This window comes from Theropithecus gelada, chromosome 5 (assembly GCF_003255815.1).
Source record: "Theropithecus gelada isolate Dixy chromosome 5, Tgel_1.0, whole genome shotgun sequence".
NCBI classification, from domain to species: domain Eukaryota; kingdom Metazoa; phylum Chordata; class Mammalia; order Primates; family Cercopithecidae; genus Theropithecus; species Theropithecus gelada.
The window spans coordinates 143,265,941-143,285,200 of record NC_037672.1 but is presented as its reverse complement, the minus strand read 5'-3'; the positions used below and the strand labels follow the sequence as shown (position 1 = coordinate 143,285,200).

Below are 19,260 nucleotides of genomic sequence, written 5' to 3'. Positions count from 1 at the left end.
GATTTGATGGGAGGTGTAGTTTGGTCTTCCTCACTGCTTGGCTGCACACACGGCTCCTAGGCCTTACTTTCCTCATTTGTAGAACAAAGTGTTTTATATCTTCTACCCTGAAGGTGCTATGACTCTGAGATAAGATTTATCTTTCCATAGATGGCTAGGAGATTGTTCCTCTGTCAATCTAGAAAGAAAGAAAATTTGTGCCATCATAGCATTTTCTCTTCTTTTCCAACAAACCTTTTCAATACATCTAAGTGCTTGAGACAAATACTTATTTTGTGCATTATATTTAAGAGTGGTATACAAATAAACAATGAAACAGAAATTCTACCACTTTTTATTTTCCACCAACTTGAATATTTTTTAAAGCAGCACACTAAAACCTACTTTTTCCCTATAAATTAATAATAAAAAAGCATATTTATACATTATCAATCATGCATTCTCTGGTCTTTCCATTAGTGATTTGTTTCAGTTTGAGATGGGCCTTTCATGTTAAATAGTCTTCCATTAAAGTTGAAGCTAGTGTTATTAATACTAGTAGAGTTTTACACTTATAGCATTATATTAGATATGAACAGTTTTCATTGCTTCACCTGAAAATTGCTTTGAGAGAAAAGTAACAGTGAGGTGTACTGATAAATAGGGATAGAAACATCATCAAACTGAGACTCGGAAATAAGAATAGTGATCATTTACCAGGTACAGGCCCGGTCTGTAAAGCATTTTATATTTATTTAATTACTTAATCCTCAAGACAACTACTGTTATATCACAGACGAGGCACACGGAAAGTAAGGAATTTGCCCAACATCACAAAGTAAGGATTGGAGCCAGGACTCAAAGTCAGGCGCACTGTAGCTCCAGAGTCTGTACTCTGAACTCCTGTGCCATGGTTCCCTCAGGAAATAGGGGTCGTAGTCCTACTCAGCCACCTCCCTAGCTTTTCAACATTTTATGCGAGTTGACTTGGTTCTCTGTGTCTGTTTCCAACTGTAAACTCAGCAGAATAATAGTGTGTGACCTTTCTCATGAGAATGAAATAAAGTAATGGGGGGAAGAATTTTCAAAGAGTGAAGTAGATAATAAGTGTTCATTGTGCCCATTTATTATTATTATTGTTTATGCTTTTTTGCAAAGTGTTTTCTTTTGAATCTACTCAATATTTAATAAAAATAAAGTGTTATAGAAATTGGATTTGATTTCATATCTCTGACTTTATATTGCAACAGAATATTAATATAGAAACAAAACTTTATGAAACTATATGGATTTCGTGCAATAGAGGATAAAAATTGAAGAAACAAACTGAAACCACCTTAAAGAAAAATGTTTTAAAATTCAGACACTTAACATGAAACATTATCTATCCTATATCCTTACTCAAAAATCAATTTATGAATAGGGTAAAGACAGAATAGAAACAAAAAGCAAGGAAATACTTTAACAAAAAAATTAAGAAAACTAAGATGATGGGTATTATACTTTATATCTATCTCAGTGAATCAACATTCTACACCGAAGACGTGTCATTTTTACAGGTTTCCAGCTTGGAAATCATGCAGGAATTGATATGTGGCTCCGTTTATTAGAAGCACAGAGAGTCAAATTTAAGTTTTCCTTTATCCTTTCCTGTTATTTAATTTAGAATAAGAAAATCAAAGTTTTGAAGGTGAGACAACAAAATAAAAAAGCTTCTATAGAAGATTTTTTCCTTCTCTCTTCACAGGGAAAAATAAACAGGTTAATGAGGGTTTGTCACTTAATTTTGAACACCTACATTTCTCTGAGGTCTGAGGGCAAATGAATTAGTATAGATTCTGAAGGAAGATAGAACTGGCCACCTCACCAGAACGCCTTTTCCCACCTCATCTTGGATTTTCTTTTTTCCCAAGAGAGAATTCTGAGGCATCTATATCAGGTTGTGTTGATCTCGCTTAAGCAAAGTGCTGTTTCCTATAAGGTTATTAAAGATTTCTATAAGGCAAAGAAGTTTGGAGAATTTTAAAATGACATGAATTCTTGACAAATACAGAATGATTGCATCAAAAGTGTAGGTGGCTAAACTAAGAGAAGATAAGGTTTCCTGGAGTTTATATCCAAAGCATATCTTTGAGGCATGTCAACACTACTTCACCCAGTTTTTGTTTATGAAACATTTTAACGCCTTTCTAGCTACATAGTGCAAAAGCAGCTGCTTTGTGAATTTAATTTTAGAGGAAGATGGAAAAGCTCTGTGCAACCTGGCAAGATATAAAAGGGTTTACTTAGAAAATATAGACAAATATCACAATAAGACTGGAAATGCTGAAAGACAATCTGCTTTCCCCTAGAGTTACTGTTTTACTTGTACATCTATCCATTCCCAACTTTCCAGTTCTTTTCTTTATTGAGATTAGGTATCCACCATCAATTTATTGGAGTGTTTAGAAGAAAGACATTTTGTCTAGAAGGATTCTGGACCTGGGAGACCCTGTTTCTTGCCATACTGAGGGAGTCCTATTCTACTATGAGACTCTAAGTACTTTGCAATGAAGAAAGAGATGATTAGATTAGCTCAATCAAATTACAGTTGGCCCTTTGTATTTCTGGGTTCTGCATCTGTGGATTCAACCACCTGCAGATTAAAAAACTTGGGAAAAGACAATAAATAACAATACAATAAAAATAATACAAAATTTTAAAAATACAGTATAACAACCTGCTACAGTATAATACATGTGTAAATAGTTGTATTAGGTATTATAAGTAATCTAGAGATATTTAAAGTACACAGGAAGGTGTGTGTAGGCTATATGCAAACACTACACTTTTTATCAGGAGTTTGAATGTCAGTGGATTCGGTATTCACAGAGGTCCTAGAATCAATCCTCTGTGGATACCAAGGGACATCTGTATTGCTCATACAGTTGATTAATTATTACAGATTTGTCTTGGGTTTTAAAGTGGTTTTCACTTACAAGTTGCACCTCATTCATATTTATTTATTTTGTTGGAGAGCAATGCTGGTTGGAGAGGAAGACACTTATTTTTGGAATTGGGATCATACATTCTATAACCTATTGCAGAGAGGAACTTTGATGGTGTTTTTAACCATTGTGTATTAAAACAAGATTGAAGGGAAGCAACAATTTCAATAATTTCATGTAATTTCCATTTATTTTATTTCCTAAAGGAGTTGAGTTATATTAAATTTGGGCAGCTACCAGTTTTATACTACCAAACACAATAGATTATGAAATGACCCTTTAAATGAAGTCCCTCTGTAGCCTTCCAATAACCAGCTACCCACCACCCCCGGTGACATATCTGATCATGGAGACATCTGGATACCCACGATACCTATAGCACTATTATCCAAAATGTATGTTCTAATATGTCAGTCCATAATGCTGTGTGACAGGACTGCTCTTATTTCTCTCTACATCACTGTGTTTTAAATTTAAAGAAAGAAATGAATGCTAGATAAATTACTATGGTTTGGGATCACTTCTATACTCCCCCCACCTTCCCAAAAATAAACCCCATAATATTTTATAAATCCAGGTGTGGCTTTAATTACAAGATCTACTTTTTTAAAGAAAATTAATTACAATTTTTTTAATATCTAACACACTTTCCACTTATTCCCACCCCACCTAACCTTCAGGGTTTTGTACCTGTACCTGGTACCAAATGGTCAGCTTTCTGCCAAGACTGCCTTTAATACACGGTCAGTTCACTTCATGAGTCCCTGAGAACAGCTGAAGTTGATCCAACAGCCAATTGTTCAAAGATTCTATTGAGAGTAGTTTATTTTATTCTTGAGCATCTGTAAAGATATGCTCCATTGCGAATTAAGCCTTTTTAGTGACAGAGTACATGATGACAGAACCCCATCAGCCTTATCAGGAGAAGTTCCCTGACCTCATTATTGCTAATGGATCCATGGTAATTCAGCCTGTTGTGAATTCTCATGTTCAATTATGCAGGATAATGAGTGATTCAAAACTTAATATGTCTCAGCTATCATCCTTATGATAGGACTTGTACAGCTTCTTTCAAAAGTGAAACAAGGTTTTAAGTAGAGTGGTTCACTTTTATGTCCAAACAGAAGTTATCACCAATATTCAGATGACCTGATTTTAAAATAAGACAGAATTGCTCTATAACTTTATATTTCACTGATCCTTTTGTAGGAAAGTTAGGACAGGCTTATTCATTTTTAAGTGTTAATTCTGGAATTCTAAAAGTATGCAAATGGCATTTGTCTTTGGATTCACAAAAACTCTAGATATTCAGAGTTTGAATTATTTAAACTCCCACAACACATGCACTTTTGCTTTTCAAGCATGAGTTATAATTTAATTAAAAACTTCTGGTGCATTGCTAGCATTTTAAATATTAATATGTTCCATGGATCACTTTCGATTATCTACTGTCTTGAAATTCTTGAAGATGTCAGATTTTTAAGATTCCCAAAGTTGCACTTGGAATTGTCTGTTGAGGCAAAAGGGACTGTGATAATTACACACATCCATTAGGATCAGCAGAGGAGATAAACTTTGGGGAGGCTTAATGGGCATGTCTCAGTGACAGCTAGCAAAGAGCATTTGGCATGATTAAGGATGGATTTGAATGCAGTTGAAAATATACTCTCATTATGGACACCCAGTGGAAGTTGCACTACAAATGTTAAATTCCCCAGAAGAAGAGTAGTGTGGCAGGGAAGCTTTGAAATCCACTGTGGCCATCAACCAAATTATTCTCTTTCCTTTATGTCTTTCTCCTGTCAGAAACACTTTGTGATGCCCATTTCAACTCCCTACATCTCTGAAAAGAGGCAACCTGTTGATCTCTGTATTTCAGATTGTCCGAAGATACATCAAGGATTGGCTTGAGAGAAAGAAGCCTCCTTTTGGTGCTATCAGCAGCAGTGTACTCCTCATGATCATCTACACAACATTCTGTGACACGTTCTCTAACCCAAATATTGACCTGGATAAATTCAGCCTTGTTCTCATACTTTTCATAAGTAAGTTGGCAAATGGGATAGCCTGGCTATCCCTCAGTCTCCTCAGTAGCAACGCGTAGCACTGTGTGTTCTCTAAATTCATGTCTAGTGTTAATTTGACTAGAAATGAATGCTTAATTTTCTATTACATTTACTCAGTGACTTTATTCTGTTCTTTTAAAATACATCGGCTTTACACTTACATCTTAATTTCCTTTGTTTTTGAGTCTGCTGCCCCATTTTCTGATTTACAGTAGTTGATGTCAGATGAGAGAAGCCTTAATTTCTGTCAGATGCAAATGTTAGATTGAGCACTGTGTCACCAATTTAGTTTATAATAACTTTAAACTGATCTTACGCCTTACTGTGATTTAAAAACAGGATTTATAATTTATGATACTGTTATTTCTAAGCATAATAACTTGGCTACATTGGTTAAAATATGAATATTTACATCATATTTTCTAATAAAATTTACCCAAAGTAATATCATTTCATTTTGAGAAGCAGCAGACTATAAAAGGCAGGAAACTGCTAAAGCTCAAAAAGCAACCTTTTGTTCTATTTATCCTATAATCCCAAAGACAACTGTTACTAATGTTGCAATATCAAAGAATCTTTTGTTTTCTAAAGTATATTGTATGCTACTGCATTTGTGATATTTGCTAGAAATATTCATAGTATAAACCAGCTATTTCTAAAATGACCAAATTAAATAACCAAATCTTAAAGAGGCTTTATGTTTTCCCTCAATAACAAAGACTGTGTCTGGGGATATTATCAGTAAGAACAGACTGAGTCCCACTAATTTAAATGATTATTTCAGTTTAGCAAGGCATGCTTGTTTGGTTTATTTGTTTGTTTTTCTTTTTTAGTTCCTATAAGTAAACTATAGGAACTAAAAGTAAAGTAAACCTATAGATAAAACAAATATAAGTAAACCTATAGATAAAACAAATATACCAATAAGTATGCTACAAATACTGCTTTCAGAGTGCTAATTTAGATTCAATCTTTTTTTCTTCAGTATTTTCTATCCAGCTGAGTTTTATGCTTTTAACTTTCATCTTTTCAACAAGGTAAGTGATTTGGTATCTCTTGTTATTAGTTTTCTAAATGAGGAATCGTGCTCTCTACTTAGCTGCTATGCCACTACACACATTTATATTTTTTTCTCCTTTTACATATGTTTTTCTCCTGTCTCCCGGACCATTCTGCCTCCCTTCTGCCACCCTCAAATTGTAGACATTACAAAGGGTCTTTCCCTGGCCTTATCTTGTCTATCCACGTCAAATGCTTAGGCAGGCCCCTCCATTCTACTGGCTTGAACTGTTAGCTTCATACTGATAATTTTCAAGTGTAAACCATCCATTGTAATGTTTTTCCTGAGTTTGAACCCTACTTTTGACTTACTATTTAGATATCTTTACTTGACTGTCTTAACAAGACCTTAGACTTAAGATATTCAAAATGGAGTTCATGTTTTTCCCAAAAACTGCCTCTTTCTCTCTTATTTCTTTCCTTATTTTTAGTGAACCACCATCCTCAGAGTTACTCAAACTGGAATTCTTCACATCACTTTTTTTTTAATTTCTCGATCTGTCTTCTGTAATATTTTTTCTGCTCCCAAAGCTACTTCCTTAATTCAGGCTCTTGTTGCCAGTTTCTCTCTAGGCTATTTCAATGGATATCTTACTGATAATTAATTCCATTTCTACACCCAGCTTTTGTTATGCATTTCATAGTGCTTCCAATGACTAGATTTTGGATAATGGCTCTCTGGTTCAGATATCTTTAATGGTTATCCAGTGCCTATAGAATGAAGTTTATTTTGGGGGACAAGGTCCTCTAGTCTATTTTCCAGTCTCATGAACCACTACTAGTATTCGTGCTGTCTAAGCTTTAGGTTCTGCTCCCTGGAAAGACCTCATGCTTTCTCATTTCTGTCCCTTGCTTAGGCAGTCCCCATATCCAAATTATTCTCCATGTCCTGGTTCCTCCTTCCTGTTCTTAAAAGCTTACCTCCATTGCAAACCTTTATTATACATTACAAATATTACTTGAACTTTTGGTTAGAGAAAGTTACCATAGGGAATGACACAAATAAGAGGTGATTTCTATCTTGCACTGATAACCCAAGTGTCCTCTGGGTGGTACAGTAAGCCAACCTGCATTCAGTTCAAAGAAGAAGGAAGCACTTCCCAAGAGAGTATAGAACAAGGATTCATGGAAATGAGGGGACTTGACCTGAGCCATACAAAATGGCTAATTGTTCAGCAGTTAGAGATGCCAAGAGAGTTCTTCATGGGAGAAGAAGCAATAATGCAAATGTGGACACATACAAAAATCAAGATATGGTGAGACAATAGGAGTAGAGGAAGATTAGAAATAGTAACTGGAAGGATAGGCTTGAGCCAGATTGCAAAATCCATGAACACCAGGCGATAGCAATGAGTGACCACAAGGGAAAGAGCCTATGCTGTTTATAAGGCTTGAAAAAGTGTCAGAGCAGTGGATGGTACAGGCCTCACATTAGGCACTTGGTTCTCACAGCACTTGGTATAGCACTAGGCTGATTGTAAACAGTCAATAAAAACTTATTGATTGATATAATTTGAAGCATTTTCCCAAGCTAGAGGTTGTGATTTATGAAGTAAGAGTAAAGCCTGGAGCCATTAAGTCACAGAGAAAATGTGACTTAATTGGGTAAGTCTGAAAGCAGGAGCTATTTTAAAGTTCTTTTTGTAAATGGTTTGTTATATCACCTTAGAAAAGACATTTGCCTTTCAATGGCAGTTTGTTTGCTGGTGCTTGTGGCAAAAGTGATCATCAGAACCACTCCTATCGGATGAAGTAGGATGCAGATATCCTGTTAGTGACTAAAATTTTCTTGAAAAATAGAACACAGAGCAGCCACTACTGGGACTGCTAAAGGAGGCATGGGTGGCAGAGATGTGACACCTAGTTGAACTGAAATTAAGAATTTATAGCACGGAGAAGACTGGACTTTCATAAGGATCTGTGATTTTAAAACCCTTCTTTTCTTTCTTATTCTGCATTCACCGAGGTTCTGTCAGGGTTTTTGTTTTGGTTTTGTTTTGTTTGGTTTTGTTTTGTTTTGAGACAGGGGCTTGCTCTGTCGCCCAGGCTGGAATGCAGTGATGCCATCATAGCTTGCTACAGCCTCAAACTCGTGGGCTCAGGTGATCCTCCTGCCTCAGCCTCCTGAGTTAGCTGAGACTACACGCAAACACCACCATGCCTGGCTAACTTGTAATTTTTTTGTAGAGACAAGCTCTTGCTATGTTGCCCAGACTGGACTTAAACTCCTGGCCTCAAGTGATTCTCCCACCTTGGCCTCCCCAAAGTGCTGGGACTATAGGCAGGATTCACCGCAACTAGCCATCTGTCAGGTTTTTAACTTCCTTGACTTACAGTCAAACCTGCACATTCTTTGATAAACGACAGCATATAGCTTGATCATTTCTCCCTCTCTGCACCCTCTTCCCACCCTGTCCCCTGCCATAATCATCTACTAATGATTTACTTCGAATTTGAAGCCTAAATTACTTCTCATATACCTCATTCTCTGTTCTCAAATTCCTGGCTTGCCTGGAGAATTTCTGTACTTTTGTTTTGTTTTGTTTTGTTTTTTGAGGCGTGAGCCACCGCGCCCAGCCCAAGAATTTCTATACTTTAAAAAAAATCTGGCTGGGTGTGGTTGCTCATGCCCGTAATCCCAGCACTTTGGGAGGCCAAGGTGGGCAGATCACGAGGTCAGGAGTTCGAAACCAGCCAGGCCAACTTGGCAAAATCTCATCTCTACTAAAAATACAAAAATTAGCCAGGCGTGATGGCACACGCCTGTAGTCCCGGCTACTCTGGAGGCTGAGGCAGGAAAATCACTTGAACCCGGGAGTCGGAGGTTGCAGTGAGCTGAGATCACACCACTGCACTCCAGCCTGGGTGACAGAGCAAGACTCCGTCTCAAAATAATAATAATAATAAGAAGAAGAAGAAGAAGAAGAAGATTGGGCATTAGCTTTGCTAGCTTTATAATACATTATTTTTTACTTTTCTCTGTCCCACTTGCTAGGAAATGAGTTGATTCATCAAACCAAGAGTCAGCTATCCAATGACCTAACCATTCTGCAACTTTGGGAAACTGCAAATAAAAAAAAAAAAAAAAAAAAAAAAAAAACACACATTGAAAAAGCTTAGAAAAGGAAAGCAGTAATTGGGCATCTTTTAAAAATATATAAAAAGTTAAAAAGTTTGGTAGGCTGATAACTAGAGTAACAGAAACCTTTATTGTCATTAGAGTGGCAAAAGAAATGGTAAAGAAAGGAAAAGGAAGAAAACAAATATTTGTATATGTGTTTTAATTCTGATCAGTACATTTCCAGTCAGATATCTCAATCTGCCTTTCACCGTAGCCCTGGGAGAAGCAGGATGGGAGAGTGGGAAAGGGAAGCAGGGAAGGAAGGTGGGGACGATCATTAATGGTAAGTTTCCTTACCATTTCAGAGGAGGCAACTAAGCCTTGGCACCTGGGTAGCTTGTTCAGTGCCACTGAACTAATGACAGAAGAGGTCTTCTCTGAAAACTAGCAGAGACAAAACACAGGTACAGAGGTTAACAAAGGAGAGGCTTCACATGGAAGTTTCCTTCTCTGAAAATAGTGGGCTTAGACAGAAGTATCTCAAAGGACCTTTTCTGCTCCACATTCTGTGATTCTACTAGTAAAACCTGACATGTTTTCCTCTGTGGGTACTGCAAAGGCAGGCAAAATAAACATTATGTGGAAAACACTGATTGAAAGCTTTGTAAGAGAGAATAAAAAGACCAGTTGGGAAGAAAAGGAAATAAACATCTCAAGAGAAGGCAAAGTGATCAAAAGAATCAGTAAAAACAGGATAAAAAGAAAATCAATATTAAAAAGAGATAAGGTAGAGTTAGAAAATAAATAGTAATGTGATTCCTTTCAAGAATGTGAGCAGACACAATAGAGATGTTAATCAGTGAAAATAATTTTAGTCATTACTACTCAAATATAATGTAGAGGACACTTGATTTTTCTGGGTCTTGTCATGACCTTGTACCATGAAGTCCCCCTTGACAGTATGTCTAAGCGTGGATTATTTACCAAGATAGCTGCTCTCACCCATTACATTTTGTAGTGTTTTTCGTTTTAATATTTTGTTTCTCAAAAGGCAAACTTATGACCAAGATTTGGGGCAACCAACTTACCAGTTGTGTGACTTTAAGGGAGTTGTTTAACCTACTTGTGTTTCCAGTTCCCTTTTTGGAAAAAGCAGAGCAATAATACTATTTGTACGGCTTTTCTGAGAAGGAAGTAATACTGGCTGCAACATGCTTAGAAAAGTGCTCAATAATGCTTATGCTATGGTAATTTACCACCCTCCTGAACAGAGGGTTAAGTGAGCATCTGCTCTATCAGCTTTCCCTGATGTACAGCACTCCGGTCCTACGTAGCTAGAGTACAAGTCAACCCTATTGAGGAGGAATATTGTTTTTAACCTTAAATGTTCCCTTTTTGTGCCTTAAGGTTCTAATCCTCCTTCCCACTGATGGACTTTTGGTCAATAAAACTGTAGAGCAGTGTTACTGAGAGCAGAGAGCCAGAAATCTCCCAGTGTGGCCCTAGCTTTAGTCTCTTTACCTGAAACAGAGGACAAGTAAGCATCTCTTGCAAATATCCTCTTTAGCCACATTGTGAATGCTGCTCTAATGAGCAGTGGCCAGGGCCAGATTAATTCAGAGCCTCCTTGACCAGAAAGACTATGACATATTGGAAATGTGTTATAACCTTGAAAAGAACAAGATATGAAGCCAAACAAAGTTTACTAAAGGAAAAATATATTGCCAGACTCTAGGAAGAAAACTAAATGCATAAACCCAGATGCAGCCATGGCTGATACAAACAAGGACCACAAAAGACAAAGTTTTTGAAGTGCTCCTAGCACCACAAACGTTTCTGGACAACATCCCCCACCCACCTAAGCCAGCTGATCACATTACATGTTCTACAATCACCGGAGGGCACTGACTCCTGCATGGAAATTTTTTTATTCCTTGTTAATTGACTGAAATTCATATTCTACAACCTGCCAATTTCAAACTTTTCTAATGTCTTTGATTCCCAGCCTTGGAATTAACTCCAAATAGGCTCACACTTTACAAAGAAAGTAAAATCTCTGACATAACTTGCCTCTGCTTGCCCGTTCTCTGCCTGAAAAATCTCCATATTTTTCACTCCCCTTGTTCACTTTTGTTTCCAATTCAGATATGATAGGAAATGACCTGCTCCAGATAACCTCTTTATTCTTGGCTTCTCAGGTCTCTTTGGGGACCTGTGTTCATCAGGTATTTCTCTCTGCTGTGTCTTCATTCTCTCTTTATAGTCATGGTCAAATATCCTGTGACCCTTTTCTTCTCTTTGCCTAATTTCTTGAAAACACAGTCCTCACTACTCCAAACACGGTCCTTCTCACCACTCCAAACATAGTCCTTCTCACTTCTCCAAACTCAGTCCTTCTCACCGCTCCAGACTTAGTCCTTCTCACCACTCCAAACAGAGCCCTTCTCACCACTCCAAACAGAGTCCTTCTCACCACTCCAGACTCAGTCCTTCTCACCACTCCAGACTCAGTCCTTCTCGCCGCTCCACACACAGTCCTTCTCGCCGCTCCAGACTCAGTCCTTCTCGCCGCTCCAGACTCAGTCCTTCTCACCACTCCACAGTCCTTTTCGCTGCTCCAAACAGTTCTCACCACTCCAAACAGAGCCCTTCTCACCACTCCAAACAGAGTCCTTCTCAGTATTCCAGACTCAGTTCTTCTCACCACTCCAGACTCAGTCCTTCTCACTACTGCAAACACAGTCCTTCTTACCAATACAAACTCAGTTCTTCTCACCACTACAAATTCAGTGTACATCAGCATCAACTCCTTGGCCTCCTTCCCAAGGCTGACTGAGCCTCCTCTTTAATTCTCTGTTTCCTTAATGCTCCTCTCAGTTCCATATGCTCAAAGTTTCTAATTTCTCTTTGATTCTTCTCTCTCAAAGCAATAATATCAACATCCCCTAGCTTGTGTTCGACATATACATTGTGCCACATTCTTAACAAGCATTGGCATTTATCCCCACAATTGATCCTAAGAGTCAGAGAGTCTTATACTCATTCTACATATGAGCAAAAGGATGGCCTGGAATTAAAATCCGGCGTGTTTGCTCCAAAAGCCTGCACTGTTGATCTGTTGGGAGGTACTATTGCACAGAAGTTAACGGAAATCCTTTTCATCCTGTCTGCATGTCTCTTTCCACCATCTCCTGTCCTCACTATGATTCTTTAGGCCCTTAGAGCTCCCTGCTTCCTTCCCAGCCTCACCATCTTCAGTCTTATACCATGCTGTGTGATCACTGCTCCTTAAGAATTGATCCACTCATGTCATTCTACTGTCCCAAGTCCTCAGCAGTTTCACTTATCCCATCATATCAACTCAATACTCCTAATCATAAGCCAGTGTCCCTGCACACAAGTCAGCCTGAAGAATCTGTTCTTTGGCAACTGCCCCCTCTACTCCCATACTGCAGTCTCACTGTCCCCTATCTAAAACACACATCTGCACATGTCTAAATCTATTCTTTAAGGCTCAGCTCAATTGTTATTTTTTCCCAGAAGGTTATTTGTGCTCTATCATCATCTCCTACTTTCCCTGCCAAGCTAGAGGTGATCCTTCTCTTTCAGCTGCAAAGTACTCTGTTTCTCTCTCCTCTCCTCTTTCTCATATATATCTGTAGTGCTTTCATCTCTCAGCCCGTGCATTTACGGAACGTTATGGAACTCCTTCCCCATTAGGCCTACTGTGAGGAATAAAGGGATGAAGAAATATGAAAGCCATGTAGTGCAATGTTTAAAAAACAAGAATGGTATTACAATATCAATATGAGAATAAAATGTAGAAACAATAAGCCAGTGTTATTATACTCAATAAGAGTATATGATATGCATCCATGGGGAATCCTCAACTGAAGTGAGACACCAAATATTCAGTTTGAAAGTTATCAAGAAAGAGCTTAGAAGTAAGACTGGTCAGGAAGCAGAAACATGCATGCCTTTTCAGAAGAGAGACCAAAGGCCATTTTAAATACTCTCTAGACACAGGCACAGGGGATGAGGAAGCATGGGGGTGGGGGGTGGGGGGGCGTGGAACTCTTCTCTCCTCCTGTGAATGTACAACAAGAAAAACAGGATGTGGGATCTATTTAGGGAAGAGTTTTCTCCCATGGGATGAGATTACTAAGGGAAATGATTGGGTCTCTTTCATTAGGGAGCCTTAAAAATCAGGTACATTGTTATATTTGCAACTGTATACATGGAGTCAGTTTCTAGAGCATTTTTCCATTTGCTAACTCTTCTGTCAAAGTTCAGAGCAGGGAATGAATAGACTCCATATAGTCAAATCCTGATATCCTGACTCCACAGCAAAGAATAGTTTCTAAAATATAAGGGCACAATCATAACAATGACATTTTTAACTTTTTTGGCTTTCTAAACCCTTATTATCTAAAACAGGAAATCTGATTATGACATCCAATTCCCAGGACTCACTCCCCACAACATTTAATTAGTTTCGACTCAGTGAGGTTTTTTTAAATGTTTAACATAGTATATAACAATAGTAGAATATAGTAATTAAGAACAGGCCTAGGAACTGGACTCTATTTGAATCCTGGCTCTGTCACTTACTACCATGGGCCCTGAGTATGTTATACACTTCTGTGTACCTCAGTTTTCTCATCTGTAAATAGAAACATTGTATCGCTTGCCTTTTGGGGTTGTTACTTTTACATGTAAAGACATTAGAGAAGTACCTGATACATGATACTGCTGAAAAAATGATAATTTGTTTTTACTAAAATATATAATGTTAAATGTTTGTTCATACCATGTATTTCTTAAGTGTATGTTTGCTGTCAAAAGGATGTGTTGCTCCTTGAAAGAAGCATTTTTAGAGATACATTAATCCTTTCAAGCCACTGGGTAAACATCAAGTAGTAACCTAGAGACTTAGAGTTCCTTGTTGCATTATTTTTATAATCAGTCCTGCTCCAGGGGCTGATTATATACGTGATCTAAGGCGACCTCCACCACAAATTTTTTTTTTTTTTTTTTTTTTGAGACAGAGTCTCGCTCTGTCTCCCAGGCTGGAGTGCGGTGGCGCGATCTCCACTCACTGCAAGCTCCGCCTCCCGGGTTCACGCCATTCTCCTGCCTCAGCCTCCCGTGTGGCTGGGACTACAGGCGCCCGCCACCACGCCCGGCTAGTTTTTGTATTTTTAGTAGAGACGGGGTTTCACCGTGTTAGTCAGGATGGTCTCGATCTCCTGACCTCGTGATCCGCCCATCTTGGCCTCCCAAAGTGCTGGGATTACAGGCGTGAGCCACCACACCCGGCCTCCACCACACATTTTTACAACTGTTCTCCTTTTCATGGATAAATGACTCAGAAGTGGTTCTCTAAAAAGAAATTCAGACACTTCTGTACACTTGGGTGTAGAATTACCACCGTCACCAGGATTGATCAAAGGGATGTTAACATAAAGGTAGGTACTACATTTGATTTTAGATGTGTTAAATTGCCTTTTTATAAAAGTATTTGTCAAAATCTTTTTTTGCCCCTAGGAATAATTCGGGTTTCACACCAGCAGACACAGTGGCTATCATTTTCTGTTCTACACACAAATCCCTCACATTGGGTAAGTGATTCACAGAGTTAAAAACCATATATTACCCTCATATAGTTACATCTTATGATTTTGAAATTCAAAGAACTCTTCAAATTAAACGGAATGGGATATTGTCCACACTGTTAGATACGGAACAGTAGCAAAGTGAGGGTGGATCATAGATTTGAAATTCTGTTATTTGAACAAATCTCTGTAGGCCAAAATTAATACTGTAAAACTTAGCTTAATTTATAATCATGTTTTCAATTCTCATAAAAGATTATCATTGTAGAATGTTAACCTCAGAGCAGGGGTGGAGATGCTGTGGAAACTACTTCTAAATAGGGAATTGGCAAAAACTTTGCTTTGGCAGGCCCTAGAATTGTCCCCAGAAAAGATTAACTTATTTTCCAGCAGCTCAGAGCAAGGTGGGAATAATGTTATTACTCTAATTTGATATTGACATTAGTTTGATGCTCGTTTCTGAATGTTATTTCTGTAAAGAAACAATGTAGTTATCATTAACTCAATCAGATTAGCACTAAAAGTGAAATAAGTATTTATTTAATGGACAAAAATGGATTAAGAAGAAAAGTGCTATTTTCTACTTAGCTTTATCCAATTAGTGGCATTATCCCAATAACCTGTTAGACATCCGGAATCTATGTTTTTAGTCATTAAAAGTCATTAAGTAATCAGAAGCTTTATTGAAATATACATCAGTCACAAACTCCTTGGGGTGGTGGGCATGTTATGGCAAAAACTCATATTAAAAATTTCTCTACATTTTGGCACAAGTCACCTAAGAGAATGAAGAATCATTACGTTGTTCTTAGTCTGCTTACGTTAAGGAAATTCAGTCTGTGAACTAGAAAATGAAGACATTTCATAATGTTTTTATTAATCCCAAACATATTTGTCTGATAGTCTGCTGTCAGTCTTACCAAGCTTGGAAAATGATTTCGAAATTGGACAAACCCTTAGGAGCAGTTGTTATTGAGAGCTTCAGCTTATTTGAATAAATTATATATTTTTTTTGTATTTGTGTAGCTATAATCATCATTAGATTGAAGTTGAAACAGTCTTAAAAGCCGTATTCCAATCCTAATTTTGTGACCCTGGACAAAGCAGTTAACTTCCCTGAAGCTTAGCCTTTTCATCTGTAGAAGGGGCAGAATAACATTCATTTTGTAAGGCTGTTGTAAAGATTCAAGTTTAAATTTGCTAACAGATAGTCAATAAATGACAAGATGTGTGCAATAATCATACTGTAAATAGATTGCTGTGGACTACATGAGAGAGCCCATCTAATAGCTTGCTGTGCTGCCTGGCACTTGGTGAGTACTCTATAAGGTATAGCTATTCTTACTGATTATTAATATCTATGTTAGTTACAACTATGTTACCACTCCCAAGGTTCTAGTCTCCTGACCCCTGTCTTGTAGATTTTCATGAAACAAGTGTATTTTAGTTGTTGACTTCAAAGAAATTATCTTACACTTCTTTCCCATGTGTGTTATTGTCAGGTACTGTCTGTTGTCTCAGGTCTTCTAAAACCTGAGGGACTTTTATAAAGTTAGTGAGTCCAGATGCAGGTGCTGCGAGACTCCTCAGATACACAGAGTGCAGGGATCGAATGAGCCTGTATCCTTAAAGCATAGGCTGAAACCATTCCCACATTTCTGCAATGGGCTTGCAAACCTGACCCACTTTTTTTTTTTTTTTTTTCTATTCTGAAGATTGTTCTTATTTTTCTTTCTGTGTGTGTTTTTTTTTTTTTTTTTTTTTACTTTAAGTTCTGGATACTTTTAAGGACTTGCTTTTGTCAGGAAAACCAAAAAGGGTTTTCTCTGTTTCTCCATTCTGTGCTAGAGCTGGTTGTGCTGAACAAAGAGCAAAACGCATACCCAAGAAGCATACAGCGGTGTGATCAGTGTGCTTTTCTATAAGGGTTTTTTGTCTTTTTATTTTTCTTAATCCTAAAGTCATATTTTTCTGTCCTTTATACTCTCCAAAAGCTAATTTTCAAGCAAACAGATAGGTGCTATGAAGTAGTTGTTTTGCTAAAAAGGCTTGGGTTAAATTGGATTCCTGTTTGCTTTTGTAGTGTTCTACCATGAAATAGATCCTCCAATAAGATGCTGTACTAGTGTAGTATCTATGTAATCCTTAGCTACTTTCATAACATGATAGACATAGGCTGTCTTGGAATTATAAGACATAAATACTCATCCTGGCTCTTCCACTGATACTTTCCTGGGCCTCAGTTTCCTTGGTTCTAAAATTAGGTAATTTTACTTCCAACTCCAATATTTTGTCATCACTTGATAATATTTGGCTTCTGTCTTGCAGTCTCTTACATAGTATTTGTGAAAATGCCCTCTTTGCTGCTTCAGATCTCAGACAGATCACCCCTATTTCCCCATACAGCAAGGGATGTTTAGATGCTAATGTTAGAATGTTCTGGGTAAGCACTATAAATGTGCTGTATCCATTTTCACAACATCCAATGCATGTGACCCTCTACTGGTGACCTGACATCTCTGGTACAGAGGATAGGCCATGACAGTGACCTGAGATATAGGCTGATAATAGTCCTAATGGAAATTATTTTTTGTTTATTTTTATTTTTAATAAACTTTATATTTTGAAAAGCAGTTTAAGGCTCACAGCAAGATTGAGTGGAAGGTATAGAGATTTCCCACATGCCACTTGATCCCATACACGCACAGCCTCCACAATATCAACATCCCTGCACGGAAGTGCAAGAACATCACAAGGAGTATGAGGACTTCATAGTCCAGAAAGCAAGGGGAAATTTTAGGTAATATCACTTAGAGTTATATTTTCTCTCACTGCTGGCCAAAGATGAAATATAACAGATTATAATACACCTATTTAGCACTTTAAAAATGCATCTTTCCCTTTGCAGTCACTGTCATAGTATTTCTTCTAATTTTATATATATGTGTGTATATATGTGTAGATACATCTTTAACATCTCACATAGAATACATTAAGTGAAATATAAAATACCATTCATTATCATATCTAGTATTTGTATTTAAGAATAAATCATTGCAGGCCAAAAGGCAACCATGTAACTAATAAACCAAAGATGAAAACTCTTGCTTGAGAAGCTTTCTGAGTATTCTCTTATATACACCTTCGATTTATTTTATTGTTCTTGCTTTTGCCCTATCTCGATCTCTTCCTTGTACTTGCATCTACACACATGCTGAATTTGATTCATTGCTTTTATTAGTGCATTTGCCATTGATTGATTAGTTCTTCGTATTAGTACTTTTTCTATTGATTGATTGCAGATGAAGTGACTATTTGACCTTTAATTATGAGGCTTCCTATTGAAAATGACATTGAGCTATGGCTTCACATAATCCATCTGGAAAGTCTGACATGATGCCATTCCCTGGAGTTCGTTCAGGAAGAAAGAGGAGGCCTGAAGGAAGTGCAGAGCTATCACTGTGCTTCATCTAAAACAATACTACAGGGCTTGTTTGCTGCTCTCCTATAGTTTCAGCTCAGGGTTGGAGGTAATTTTATATTTTGTCAAGACAGCATCACTTGCTGTGGGTTGCCATAAAAGCCATGAACTCTCCCAAATTATTCTTTAGTTTGATGACAATTTTTATGTAATAATGAAAAGATACTTTACATAGCAGAGATTGAAGAACAGCTTGTATCCTAGTTAATAATGGCTCAGTGCACAGTCAGTCAATAGATCTCATCAAGAAAGAAATTAGATCCAAGATATCCTGTGGAATTGGCATTTTACTTTCATCTTATTTATCTTTTTCTCTTGAGTATTCAAATCACTTTGCTTTTTTAGAGTTCCAATATATGCAGAAAACTTTCTCACTACATTTAGCAAGCAAATGTTTCAGGACATTTGAGGTCCTTAAGTTAAACATGTTTGTGTTAGTTTTTAATGTTTTTAAATAGCAAACTGAAAGTACATAACCTCAGAGTATGTCAGCTGACTACTGGCAGTCAATGGCAAGACTCCAAATTTCTTATTTCCAAAAGTACTTCTGAATTGAATGAATGCTAATTAAATATTAAATAGAATATCATCATCAATGCTTATTAAAAGTCCACTGTATATCTTGCCATTTGCAGACATTTGTGTACAAAGGCAAATCAAGGCAACTATTTCTTACATTGTTTATATATACTTAATTATGGGTCTAGTTTCAGTTACACAGCTGAACTACGACAAGAAACTATGCATTAGGCTAAAAGAATATAGCTTTCTGGTAGACACAGGATAAAGAGCACATCCCTGATTCTAGTCTGGATTCCTGTTACAGTTCTTTCATCAAAAGCTGGTATAGGCCGGGCGCGGTGGCTCAAGCCTGTAATCCCAGCACTTTGGGAGGCCGAGACGGGCGGATCACGAGGTCAGGAGATCGAGACCATCCTGGCTAACAGGGTGAAACCCCGTCTCTATTAAGAAATACAAAAAACTAGCCGGGCGAGGTGGCGGGCGCCTGTAG

At 37.5% G+C, this 19,260-nt stretch overlaps 1 protein-coding gene across 3 annotated transcripts in view; it reads left to right on the top strand.

Annotated features, from left to right (window-relative positions):
• SLC10A7 (solute carrier family 10 member 7) overlaps positions 1 to 19,260 on the top strand; it is a 258,184-nt gene that overhangs the window by 213,745 nt on the left and 25,179 nt on the right. For all 3 annotated transcript variants that reach the window (XM_025385398.1, XM_025385397.1, XM_025385396.1), the window contains 3 exons: positions 4,846 to 5,011; positions 6,018 to 6,069; positions 14,700 to 14,773. In XM_025385398.1, coding sequence (XP_025241183.1) covers positions 4,846 to 5,011; positions 6,018 to 6,069; positions 14,700 to 14,773 — 292 coding nt within the window. The remainder of the gene's footprint in view (positions 1 to 4,845; positions 5,012 to 6,017; positions 6,070 to 14,699; positions 14,774 to 19,260) is intronic.